We start from the raw sequence: 13397 nt of genomic DNA, 5'->3' as shown, positions 1-13397 counted from the left end.
TAAATGCATTTATATTTCGAACTTTGAACTGCAGTTTTCAAACTGGCGGAATATTCCGAACAAATAAAGATCCGTTTAAAGTTGACGCTCTGCCAAAAACATGGATGACACAAGAAAAAGTCCTGATGGTTGTGAACAACTGAACAAACAAAAGAGGAAGAGAAGGAGCCATAATAGTGAATGAGGGTCTTAAATGTAATGTGAAAATAACAAACACGTGGATCTTAAATGTGGAACTCTGGCATCGCAGTTCACATGACATACGTTATGTTTATATGACACGCGGAAAGGGAGAAAAAATATTTATATAATATTTCATTTATAATACACCAAAAAAATAAACAAACGCAAGTATGATCTAAATCAGTGGAAGAGGAATTTTATACCGGGGCGTTCATGAAGAGGAAAATGTTGTAATAATTGAATAAAAGGTTCTGAAAGGTTGATGGAGATTATTTTCTTTAAAGTCAAATAAGCACGTGACTCTTGCCATGTTGAGACGCTATTTAAGTTTACTAAAAAAAAAATGGTGTTAAATAGAAACTCTACATGAGACCATGTTGTTTTAGATTAACCTGCTGAGTCAGCGCATTTTTTAGCAGGTCGTGCCATTTTATTTAGTTTTTGCTTTTTTTATAAGTAGAAAGAATAATGAGCACATTAAATAATGGTCACTAATAATCCTTTAAATTCCCAACAAAATAGCTGGTGTGATTAGCTAAAAAATGAGTTTCTCATTTGGTTAGTAAGTAAGTAAGTAATTTGTATTTATATAGCGCTTTGCCAGACCAGGGTCACAAAGCGCTTAAACAATCAAATCAATACTAACTAAAATATATACTTTAAAGGTCAAGATGATACTGAGAACAACACAGGAGTTCCAGAAAATCAAGGAAAAGCCTGAACAAATAAAAATGTTTTAAGTATTGAAAACGTGTGGTTACAGGTCAACATTTTAGGATTGTACATTTCTAATGATGTATACAAGATACAAATTACTAATACAAATACGTTTTTTAATCGTTTACTGAAACTGATGTATAAAATAGGATGAGATTGAATAAAGAAAAAAGTTGTTTCGAACATTAGCACTACATGAACAGTAAAACACGACACAGTCAGACAGTCTTGATGTTTATTTGTGGTCATTGTGAGTAAAGAGCTGAACAGGCAGTGATGGGGACTGATGGATCTGTTGCACAAAAACATCTTGTGAACCTTGTTTGCTTGTCATATTGAGTCGCTCCGTCTGCCAGTTTTCATCCAACCTCGACCCATCTGTCAGGACCACAAGTCTTCCTTACACTTTAGACGTTGAAATGAAAGACAGACTTCTGAGAGAAAATCTCATTCAAATAAAAAATAAAAAAAGGTCATCCGTGACATGCATTGATCCAGATTTCGTTAAAGCTTGGATAAAAGTTTTTAAAATACATTAAATGAGGAGCAGCAAGAGTGAGCCAGTGTTGCATCTGTAGTGTCGTGTAGTGTGTACCTCACACATGTGTATACAAAACACAACTATAATCTTAATATAAATCTTTGAATTATCTAAAGTGGCAAAGTCACTCTACAAGAAGAGAATTCATCTGCTCCCAGTGGTTTTACTAAAACATTAAAAAGAAAAATCTGACATGATCTCCGGTGTCCAACAGAGGGCGCTGGTGTGTGCCTTCTACTCAGCATCCAGGACCATGACGTGTACGAAGAGTCGGGATGATGGAAGGACGTCACCATTCTTGTTGAGCAGAGGAACATGTCGGTATCCTGTCGGAGAGAGATCCGATGAGAGAACCTGCTGAGTCGACGGTTCGTCTGCTCCTCACTCACCCATCTGCAGGCTGTTGAAGGGAAGCGTGTACTGGGCCACGAACTCGTTTGACGACGTGGAGTCGTGGTCCTCCACCAGGAAGCGGACGAAGGCCAGCTCTGGAACGTAGACGTCAAACTGGAACTGCTTGTTCCACTCCGGGTTGAAACCTGTTAATCAGTTGTCATTTTTTGACATACAAGTCAAATACTTGACCAACACATTTGATAGAATCGACACAGAAAACTAATTTATGGAAGAATATTCTGATTATTTAATGGTAAGATTAAACAGCTTTTTTAAATTGATTTATTCTTTTAAAAGCATTCAATAATTATTTTAATAACTGAGTTCAACAATTTCTATATAGAAAGTAAGTAGTAAGTAATAGTTATTTGTAAAGTGAAATTAAAGTAAAAGTAAGTACAGTAATTAAGTAAAAGGTAATTCATGCATTAGTAAATTAGATGGTTTAATTTATTTTAATTTTAATAGTTAAGTACAAAAATCACCTTTTTTTAATACATTTTTCTTTACACAGTTATATATTCGAATTACAATACTTAAAAAACCTCATTACTATTTTTAAAGTAATATCCTTTTAAATTTAGTTTTGTCTAGTGACACTATAATACCAACACTTGTATGCAGAATTTAAATAAAAACAAATTATAAAAAAAATACTGAATTTAGAAAATTAAAAATAAATGATAAGAAATGGAACCTTTCAATGACAAAAAATTAATTAAATTATTTAATGAAACAAATCGTACCTCTCAATTCTGAAATTATTGAATTGTTATTTAAAAAAATAATGCTTAAAAACATAGTAACACAAATAAAAATAAACATACACTTTGCACTTTTCAATGCGAATAAAAAAAAAAAGTCTAATTATTTGAATTAAAATCCTTCAAAAGTTCTCTATCGTGAAATTTAAGTTTCCAGAAAATACTTTACTATGAGATTAAAGTTGAATACACTTTTTATGAGATTAAAGTTATACAATAATCGACTGAAAACATACAAATGGAAGGAAGTTAAAATCATGAAAATTAAGTCCTGAAAGTTTTATTAGCAAATTATGAAAATATAAACTGATAGGATATAGGATCAGCATAAACTTATGAGCCAGTGTGATTGAAGGTAATATGAGGCCATATATCGTCTCTAGTACACATAAGGAGGTGAAGTGATCGGGTCGGTACCGTTGTTGTCAACACTGTTGGTCTCGTTCTCCGACACGTCCGCTGGAACGCCGTAGATCTCCACCTTCACCTGCGGGTCCAGGATGGACGACTTCTTCATGTTGACCTTGGGAAGCTGCTGAGCTGAAATGATCTGATGGAGACACGACAGCTACAGCAGCAGGCAGCAGACACGGGTGTAGGCAGGTGAGGAAGAGGAGACGCACCATGATGTGGAGTGACTTGGGCTTCAGCCATTCTCCTCTGGTCAGAGTGATGGGATCGAACTCGCTGTTTTGATCCCTCATGAAGGCCGGTTTCAGGATGTAGCCGCTCTTCCCGTTCACCATGAATTTACCCTGGTTTACGTCCATGTCTGCACATGTCGTCTGGAAGTTCAGGGCCACTGAGGAAGAAAGAGATTTCATGTGAAGATATATATGTATATTTAATACATTAATTGTACATTTATTAAAGAGATAATCTTATATTGATTATTGTCAAATTTTCATGATTTTATGATTAGAGTTGTGTATTGGTAATAATCTGGCGATTCGATACGCATCATGATACTGGGTCAACGATACGATATATTGTGATACTGTAGGAACAAGGATACATTTGCAGTAGTCAAAAGTACTTGACTCTGGTGTTGCAGAATTTACAGACCACATGACTCTTGACGAAGTCGTAACTACTTTCATTTATTTTGAAACCAAAATATGTTCAAATTTCGGCTTTAAACGCTGCTGTAGTCGACTGTATCCTCTCGTCCTCAGTTAGCGTCGGGATCTCACAGGATTTTTTTGGTTCTTTTCGCAGCGGAGGACTTAATCCCTTCTGCTAGCGATGGGTCAATGAATATTTACTATGTTGATTTTAAAAGAAAAATAGTATTTTATTTTATACACAATTAATTGAAATATAAACCATTTAAGTACTATGATTGAAAAAAACTGATGATTTGAAAAATTAATAAAATACAAATAATTAAAAGTGCTGTTGGTAAATTGAGATATTTAAGTGTACGGATATTATCTTACACAGCTAATAATAAAGCAGAGATTGTGAAATTTACAACACTTATGTTCAAGTCGGCACAAAGATCATCCTGCTTCAACAATAGTTTAATTCTACTGTCGCAGGAGGATTATATCACCCGTTGCCGCCACCATTACACACCTATCTGACACCCGCTGTTCCACAGAGGCACCGGGTTGTAGTTGGAGGAGTCGGTCCTGGAGCCGGCCGGGTAGATGCGGCTCAGCTTGTCCACGTTGTGGCGGATGTAGTCGTTGGCTGGCAAGATTAGAAGAGGAGACATCACAGGATGCTGGTTATAGTTAATAGGCTTATTGAATATTTGCTCAGAAAATATGATTTCAGATGAATACTGGTCTTGTGTTGAGACAACTTTAATCTTCACTGTGGACAACGAAGGCTCGCTGTTCCTCATTTGACTGTGAAGCTGGTTTTGAAGTTAGATTTGTTACTTGTGGTTCATTTTAAAAAAGTTGTTTTGATCAATTATAAAAACAACAACATTTTTTTAATAAAAAACTAAGACTTCAAAACGTTTCACTTGAAGAAAAAAACATAACTTATTGCTCTAACGTTTTAATTGAAAATGTTTTTATTTTTATTCAAGCAACCTTTTGTTTAATTGACCTTCGTAGGCACTTTTTAAAATTAAAACATTTGTTTTCATTGAATCAACTTATTTTATTTAAACATTTTTTGATTGAAGACATTTTTTTAATTAAATCCAATTTTCCAAGGATTTTTTTTATTGAATTTTCTATTGTTTGATTAGCAAGAAGATTATTTTAGTTAGGAGCAACTTTTCTTATTTAAAATATTTTTGATTAAAATAACTTTTCATTTTTATTCAAGGGACCTTTCTTGTTTGATTGCAGCTACTTCTTTCAATTAAAACCTTTATTTAAATTTTATTAAAGTCACTTCTCTATAGAAATGTTATCCTTTGATTAAAGCAACTTGTTTTAAATAATAAAATAAAAAAAAAACTGCTACTTCCAAACTGGGTCACGTAATACATGTAAATGGGAGATTACGTCATATGTGGGACTCACCGGACTTCTCTGCCAGCTTCATGGCCTTCCCCTCCTTGAATGAGGACATCTCATAGAAGCTCAGGTACTTCCTGGCGTCCTCGAAGCCATAAAAATGGACGCTCTTGCAGTAGATGACCATGTCGGACAGAACCTTTGCTAGTTTCAGCTTCTTTTTCTTCTGCGTTGGCACATTAAAACAAGATGTTGGAACTGTGGCTCAGGATGTAACTGATGAAGCTTCATGAAGTATAATCCTCACCTTGCGTCTTTCCTCCTGGTTCTCCTCATCCTCATCCTCATCGTCGTCTGATTCATCTTCCTCTGAGACGTCTGTGACATCATCAGCAGGCGCCGCTGCATCGAACATGGCTTCAAGTTTGTTTAATCTCTTCGCCTTTATCAGGAACTTTCCCCTCAGCTCCTGGAGAAAACAAAGCAGACACTTGTTAACCTTTCATCGGGACAAGATGACGACGAACAGACCTCAGGTGAGGGAAAGTTGGAGGGCATGGTGTCTCCGAGGGGTGTGGTGACGAGAGCACTGCCCAGGATGGACTTCATGTGGTGAGCCATGAGCTCCTGCTGCGTGATGCTGCAGTGGTTCTCCAGCGACAGGATGACGGGATAGTCAGTCGTCTAGGAGCAGAAGATCAGTGACGGGAACACAGTGGCGTGAGCGTGACGTGATGGAAGCACCTTGAACGCGTACTCCTTGATGGCTTTGATGGCGTCTTTGAAGAGGATCTTGGACGTGAGTGTGTAGCCGTGGTAGATCTCCGGCTCGTCGTCGGATCCGTCCCAACAGTCCAGCTCCACGCAGCGACAGCCCTTGAGCAAGGCCCTGTGGAAGTGAGCGTGGAAGCTGAACTCATGACATGCTGACAATCCAATTTGAGAGCCGTTAGTTTTACTGAATAGATGTTGTTCATTGTTGTCAGATGATTTTTATAATTGTAAGTCCAAACAACACTCTTGTTTTGTTTTTTTATTCTGGGAACATTTTGAACAGCCGGGATAACGATGTAATTAAACGTGTACTTTGTTAATAGTATTACTGAATTAAACATGGGTTTAACGGTAAATAAACGCTTCAATCCCACATAAGAATGAGCAAACGATCAGTATGTGATCCCTAATTGAAAGTGTACTTTCTTTTGCAATGTTTGATTTCGTTTTTGTAGCACATACTGTTAATTGTCTGCTTTTTATTGCATTTTAAGACTTTTTTTTTTGTTTTTCCATTTCTTTGTGTGCATACGTTTGTGTCGTTCCTTTTTTTTTTAATCTCACATTATATTAATCAATACATCCTTTAACACAACAAGCTACTGATGTCTAAATTATCTTTTTTTATCAAGCTTAATGACATTTTCTAAAAAATGAGTCTTCCTTCTCTCCCTTAAAAAACAACAACATTTATTTGCCAATTTTACTTGATTACTGTGTTAGTTCGTTGAAATTAAAACGTCCTTTTTGTTAGTGTTTTTTGTTTGTTCGTTAACCATGGGGAGCTAGTTTAATAACTAACTAATAACTTGATTCGTTTATTAAACTAGTTTTGTGTTGATGAAGCTTCATGAAACAATCCTCAATTTTTAGAGCCCACCACAGGTCAATCTTGCATAACCTTTATCTTTGAGCAACTATTTTAATAAAAACTTTCCATTATTTTTAAGCCAAGAGCACCACCTACTGGACTCGGAAATGACTGACACCGTTTCGTGAAGCTTCATCAGCTCTATACTAAAATCCATATTCATAAATGCCAACCTAGTCCGAGGGTAAGTCTAAATGTTATACACGTCATGGTCAGTGGTTACCTGACGTAGGCCTCCGTGCTACTGGGCCCTTTGAGCTGGTCTTCCAACAAGTAGGTGTTGTGCGAGGAGGAGATAAAGTAGTCGTTGAGGGGTCGACTCATGTCCTGGTGCACGTCCCTGTGTTCCGGATTGAGGATCAGCGCGTTCTGGTGGTGCAGGTACATGAGGAAGCCGTCTTTGGACAGCAGGTTTTTACTCTTGGCTGAAAGGGGAGAGAAGATTACACCTTTAGATTTAGATAGTCAGTAAAACAACACTATAATATACATATATATACAAATATCTATTCCTTTTTTCCAAACACTAACACTTTATTATTGTGTTAGATTACACTTGTAACAAGAAGGGCCCCACATTGGTGGCCCCGGCACCATCTTCCTATTCGAGAGCTAAAATCCGGAACAGTTTTAAGATATTTCAATCAGATTTAAGAAAACTTTACTGATTTATGCGGGTCTGGAAAAAAAAAATTGCACCAATAGAACTGTTGCGAGTTCTTTGACCAAGTCCAAGTCAAGATTCTGACCTCTGTCGTCCGGCTCGAACTGGTTGATGATCTCCTTGACGTCGGCAGGAGTGACCTGCTCCCTTTGCTGCGCCGTCAGAAACTCCGTAAGGTTTTGGGAACTCATGAAACCGCCGGATTTGGCGTACTCTCCAAAAATGACGTCGATCTCGTCGCGATGGGTCAGGAGGTCGTAGAAATGCTCCAGCTCGACTCCCGACAAGTAGCCGGAATTGGACTTGTCACATTGCTTGGAGGACGATGTTCAAGGGTCAGAGGTCGTCATTTTTAACAAACAATATCTTGACAGTCAGACTCACCTTAAAGAGGACTTCAGCGTATTCATCGTCCACCTTGATGTTGATGAGACGCATGAAGTTCTCGACCTCCGACAGGGACAGCTTGTCATCCTTGTTCTTGTCTGCCTTTCTAAGAGCGTTGAAGATCCAGCTGGGAAACGCTTAAGGAACACAAAGTACTTGGTGTGATGTTGGAAATTCACACAAAGACATGAGGTGCCTAAATACAACCAATAAATTGTTATAAGTTGCCATTTTCTGATACTTCTCAACTTGCATTTTGTTACTTGTGCAAAAATAAAGTCCTTTTCTCATCCCCTGCTTACAGGCTGCTTGGCTGCCTCCCCATTATCTCGCACCTTTTGAATTCAAGGACACACACGGACTAATCTTAATGATAATACATTGATTGTCTTGGCAATGTTTAAGAATAACAGGCTTGCTTTCCACATGCTTGTATGGGTTTACGTTCTCCTGGTTCTGGTTTCCTCCCACAGCCAAAAATCATACGGGAAACTTTGTCCATAGACCTCTTTGACAGGCTCTCGCCAGAAGTAGCTAGGGTAAGCTCCAGCACTCCTAAAACCCTGATATTGATACTGAAATTAATCTTCTTGTTTTTGTAATTTAAACATCTTTTTTTCCAGTTTAACTCTGGTCAAGGATACTGCTCAGTCTTCTGCTGTTGGTCCAGGTTGCTGCTGTTGCTCTTGATTTTCTGTAGACTGCTGACCCAGCGCTTGGCCTCCTCCTCCGAGCTGGCGATCAGATCCAGGTTCTTGCGGCGGCCCTTGAAGACGATGCAGAAGCAGCGGCCGTCCACCTGCTCCTCCGTGTACTTCTTCAGGCCTTCGGACTGGCGGCCCAGTCGCAGCGCGGAGACGTCCTCGATGGAAACTGAAGTGGAAAGAATGTGCTTTTTACACGACTGACTCAGTCACTTAGGTACGCTCTGCAGAAGAAAAAAACAAAAAACCTTCCGTATCCCGGAAAGAAGCTGTAGAGACCTGCCCGCTTGGTAAACAGAAGGTTCCAAATTGTGGTTTAGATCGCAAGAGTTAAATTTGTCATTTTCAGAAAGAATTGCCAGTTCATCAGCAGCACAACACCGGTCATTACTTGCAGGTTTATGGACATTATCCAAGAAAAAGCAGTTTTCTCCTGACTATGAAACACATCCAGTAAAACCCTAAGGCAACAATGTCACATCTGATAACATGGCAGCCATTTCAGCAGAGGAGTTTATAGCCTTATAAAAGGGTTGGTCAATGTTTATGGTTCAACACAGATAATACAGGGTGGCTTTGCTTTTGTTAGAAGCAAGACTTCCCTTCATCAAGTTATTCCACGACACTGTTTGTCAAATAACTATCATTTTATGATGGACAAAGATGTTCTTCACAACATTTGTGCTGGAAGACTCACACGTTTGGTTTGGTTTGAAAAACTTCTTGGATTCGTGCCACATAGTCTTGCAGTCCTCCTGGAGCCTGAAGAATCTGGTTTTCTTCCAGGATGTGGAGCGGACCTTGAGGAGGTCTCCGCCATGGAGGAGGAACTGAAGGTCTGGGTCTCCTTCCATACCTGGGAACACACAGTCACAAATACTAGTTTGCATTCAGAACCATCTTTCTCCTTTCATGGAGTCGAACATAAACTACCTTTTGTTCCAGAAAAACATTTTTTACCGAGAGAGAAAATATGCCTTTTCTTTGACAAGTTTAAAAGCGTTTAAATAAATAAAAATAAAACTTGCAATGGTTCACAACAAACCCTTACATTTTTCTCTACTAACAAAAAGTATTCAACTAGGAAAACAGGCGATCATTGAACACTTAATCTTATCACTTGAATTTCAATTTAAAAATATATATAAATGGAATATGTGCCTACCTAGTATTTTAGCGTTGGTTTCTATAAACTTTAGTCTGGTTTTGTAAATCTTCTCATCAGACGTGCTCATGTTCCTGTTAGGCTGCAAGCAAGCCATGCTGCGTTCAGGTGCCCCGTGTGTAAGTGTGGATCAGCTCCACTCAAAGTTCACGTCAGAGACATTATGACCCTTTTGTCGTAAAACGCATCTGCACAGCAGGAAGTCAGCGAAGCACGCCCTTGTTTGATATCAGCTCCTGCTTACGTGTGAATGAACGTCTTCAGGAAACATACTGAGATGATTGCAGTCGTTCGTTTTTGTCCTGACAGAACAAGATAAAACCCGCGAGCTTTCGACCTGCTCTGTTTGGCTGAGACGAGTCCTTAAAATTCTACATTGTATCCTCAGTTGTCAAGCTCTCACACGTTCAAAAAACGTTTGACTAAAGTAAAAGTGCCATCAATTAAGGTGCTGTCTAGTTCCGGTTAACAAAATAAAAGAAAAAGAAAAAAAAGCGTTTTAACTTGTAATTCTTTATTTAATTTATCCTTTTTTTCTCATTTGTTTTATATACTAAATGGCATCCAAACAAAATTGTGATTGTTGCTACACAGCCATGCATTTAAAAACAACCAGGGCTGAACATATTTAATGTCACATTCATGCTATTTTATAGTTTTGCAAAGTCTGTAAGTATAGCAACTTTTTTTAAATGCAGTGAGAGAATCACTTCTTATGTTCTTCCAGAAAAAAAAGCTTGTCACGCTTGAAAGCGAGTGTTAATTGCAGCTTCCTGTTAGTTAGTTTTATCATAAAACTAATTTGATGGCCAAAAGACTCAAAAAACAGTCTAAATTGTCATTACTTAACTATCTATGTTGTTCATATTCTAAAAACAAAATACTTTAACGTTAAAATAATTGTATATAAAACTATAATCATTTCCACCTGTCCATTCAAACATTTACTTAAAACATTCTTTATTAAACGTTACATTATACTGAAGTATTTTATTGTTATGGAATAAATTCCCTAAATGGCCGCATTCGGTTCTGATTCCCCTTCAGTTGAATTGAATTAATATAAAATCAAAGTGAAGTAACATGTATTCAAATTAAATGCAAATGACAATACAGAATGAATGATCTGAGGCCTTGCTCTGTACTTCAACAGGTCAACAAACTACTGAGATATAGATAACAAAATCTATCAACCTATTTATAGCCATATCAGCCATATAGTTCATCTGTAGAGAGAATAAAATAGAAATACAGTCAACTTGAATAAATCAGCTCACTTTACAATACATGTGTATTTTGAACACATTACCACCTGTACTTTATGGCACTCTGGAGTTCTTTGTTTAATACTGAATAGGCATATATTACCTCTGCAAATACAGTGACACATTAAATTGTAACGTGAACTAATGCCATGTCTTATATGTTTCCTTAAAGCTTCTCCCAGCAACTACATTTTGGAACATGTACTTTTTTTTTTTTTACTAATGTTACATTATTGAGGATAGCCAAAAGTCAAAGCTCTTCATTTAAAAACATTTATGAATTGGAGTTCCGACAAGAATTGAATGTCCATTCTGTTTAAAAAAAAAAGTATTTTTTTAAATGTCAAATTTTACTACTCCTCATCTTGTAGTTGAGGAAATATTGTATATTTTAACAGATAAATGGCATCTAAGTCTTAGGGGGGGAAACATACTTCATGAGGCTTCATACCTTACATACCTGCTTCAGAATCAGGAAATGTTTTATTTTTAACTTCCAAGATAGTAATGTTAAATATCAACCCCAAAAACAAATAAAAACTTCTGAAGAAATATAAATTATAAAACGATAGATGGTAATACAAATGCAATCTTGTTTGCTATTTGACCTGGAATGGTTGTGTTCCCCTCCATAACTATCAATGCTGCGGTGATACGGGTGGGTGTTGTCAGCCCAGCCCCCAATACTCTGACAGCTGCTTCCACCTCAAGCTGGTTTGGTTATTGAAAGGCTATTTAGAAACAGGTTTTTCACATCCATCAGTCACCACATCATCCAGCTTCAGAGATACTCTCTTTGACTCACTTCTGCTACCCACATCACCTGAGATTTCGCTTTCTGTATCGACTCCCTCGCAATGAGGAAATAGTTGAGAAAAAAACTCATCTTAGATAGAATACATACTTGGACTGATAAGTAAAGTCGTTTTTTTCTCTGGTTAATTTATTTATCGTGATACAGATTTATTTAGTGCTTTACTAAAGCTCCTTTTTTAAAAGAAAAATCGACTCCTCTGGGCTTCAAATTCACACAGATACATTTGGGTTTCACTATAGATTCCCTTAAGTTGTTAGTAAATACGCGTGAAAAGATAACAAACTATAATAATACATATATTAAGCGCGTACAAAGGGTGACCTCTATCGGTAGCTTTTAGTATTGAATGTCAGAAAACAAGAATAAACAAATGAGCGCTCCTACACCTCAAATGCAAATATACGTCACAATCACAAGTTTCTTGAAGATATCAAGAGTTATTTTAAGATTTAAAACATTTTTTGATGCCAATCGTTGGCAACATCGGGCGCAGTTTGTCTGTTTCTGTTTGCTGGAAGGTGACACGAGAGCCGCGCCTCTTTTCAGAGCAGCTTTCCACTTGAAAATCCTCTCTTTTTTTGGAAACTAAAAATCATCAAGTCAAATTTGGATTTCATCCGAACTGTCAAGTGTATCTGTTATCACCAGGAAAAGTGGTGACAAATAAGGAGTGCACGTCCTACCTTGTCTTTTATCGATTCCGTTCGTTCCCATCCTGATATAAGTTTGTTTTCGAGTTTGCACTCGCTCTACTGAGAGAAGAGTTTCATTGAAAGTTGCACTTACTTCCCTCGGGCATGTGCTGATGTGACCCTCCTCTCGCTGTGTGTTTCCGTGTGTGTGTGTGTGAGAGTGTGTGTGTGGAGGGTGTCTCTAGATTACACGCTAACACACACCGGTTTGACAAGCTGCTGCAGCGCTGATGTCACTCAGGTTACACCTTTCTTTCTACACAGTCGATTTGTCGCGTGATTTCCACCAAATTTAGTGCATCTTTAAATAAGTTTCTACTTTATCATACCCCCCAAAAAACATCCCCTTAAATGAATGCCACCATTACGTCTTTATATCTGAAATTCTAATTTAATTTGTTGTATTTTCACTACCATTTTGCAGGCCATGTGTCTTCTGCTTGGAATATGATCATAGTTTTTGGCTCCAGCCAATCTGTGTTTTGAACGACACCGATTAAACCTTTGTTTTCTTGTTGCCGCCAAAGCCTTGCCGGGATAATAGCAACACATCCAGCCAAGCTCTCTTGTGGCTCTCAGCACTTCCCTTTCAAGCCAGGCTTACTCACGCCGCACTGTCAGCAGCAGGCTGAGTGAGCTATAATGCAGCATCCAGGGGTGAGCTTCCGGGCCCCATCACTCTCTCACTATCTGCACAGTGTCAGGCCTGGAAATTGTGGCTGTTTATTCACTTGACTCACATTGGTAACGGAATACTATTTGCTGTTCAGTTGTGTTTGCAGAAATCAATGAATATGACAGTTGGAAGGTTAAAAGACATGTTAAAAGTGGCATAAAGGGAAGTTATTTTCTCTTTAAAATGTATTGTAATGACCAAATTATGAAAACGTTGTATGACCGGTTTATTAAGCAAAGAGTCATGAGTTTCCACTTGATGTGTGAATCTTATATTCCTTCATTTTGAATCTTCTGTAGCTTGAAACTTCTCTGAGGTGCATTCATTTGTGTAGAGCAAGGGCCAGCAACACTATTTC

At 37.8% G+C, this 13397-nt stretch overlaps 1 protein-coding gene across 3 annotated transcripts; it reads right to left on the bottom strand.

Moving 5' to 3' along the window:
• Nucleotides 1-1121: 1121 nt before the first annotated feature.
• On the bottom strand, nucleotides 1122-12539 carry LOC148063254 (1-phosphatidylinositol 4,5-bisphosphate phosphodiesterase delta-1-like). Of its 3 annotated transcripts, none has more exons than XM_087810577.1 (15): nucleotides 12458-12539; nucleotides 9122-9280; nucleotides 8365-8593; nucleotides 7718-7847; nucleotides 7419-7647; nucleotides 6893-7094; nucleotides 5769-5913; nucleotides 5556-5708; nucleotides 5332-5493; nucleotides 5091-5250; nucleotides 4180-4296; nucleotides 3225-3403; nucleotides 3019-3151; nucleotides 1831-1980; nucleotides 1122-1767 (listed from the first exon to the last, which is right to left on the bottom strand). In XM_087810577.1, the coding sequence occupies exons 1-15, from the start codon at nucleotides 12468-12470 to the stop codon at nucleotides 1676-1678; spliced, it is 2253 nt and encodes a 750-aa protein (XP_087666703.1). In that variant the 5' UTR covers nucleotides 12471-12539; the 3' UTR covers nucleotides 1122-1675. The 3 variants fall into 3 exon arrangements, with proteins under 3 accessions (XP_087666703.1, XP_087666702.1, XP_087666704.1); XM_087810576.1 differs by having other exon boundaries at nucleotides 12355-12475; XM_087810578.1 differs by lacking the exon at nucleotides 12458-12539 and adding an exon at nucleotides 9590-9912.
• Between the last annotated feature and the right edge of the window lie 858 nt (nucleotides 12540-13397).

The sequence above is a fragment of the Callionymus lyra genome, chromosome 16 (assembly GCF_982586985.1).
Source record: "Callionymus lyra chromosome 16, fCalLyr1.hap1.1, whole genome shotgun sequence".
NCBI classification, from domain to species: domain Eukaryota; kingdom Metazoa; phylum Chordata; class Actinopteri; order Syngnathiformes; family Callionymidae; genus Callionymus; species Callionymus lyra.
The sequence above is the reverse complement of the archived record's forward strand: the minus strand, read 5'-3'. Positions and strand labels throughout refer to the sequence as shown.

Bases quoted from the DNA above. Each gene is read 5' to 3' on its own strand.
- LOC148063254 (XM_087810578.1), bottom strand. From the start codon at position 9,686: ATGGCTTGCTTGCAGCCTAACAGGAACATGAGCACGTCTGATGAGAAG. The intron at 9,281-9,589 runs GTAGGCACATAT...GTGTGTTCCCAG, and splicing joins AACCAACGCTAAAATACTAG to GTATGGAAGGAGACCCAGAC. The intron at 3,152-3,224 runs GTGCGTCTCCTC...TGTCTCCATCAG, and splicing joins CCAAGTCACTCCACATCATG to ATCATTTCAGCTCAGCAGCT.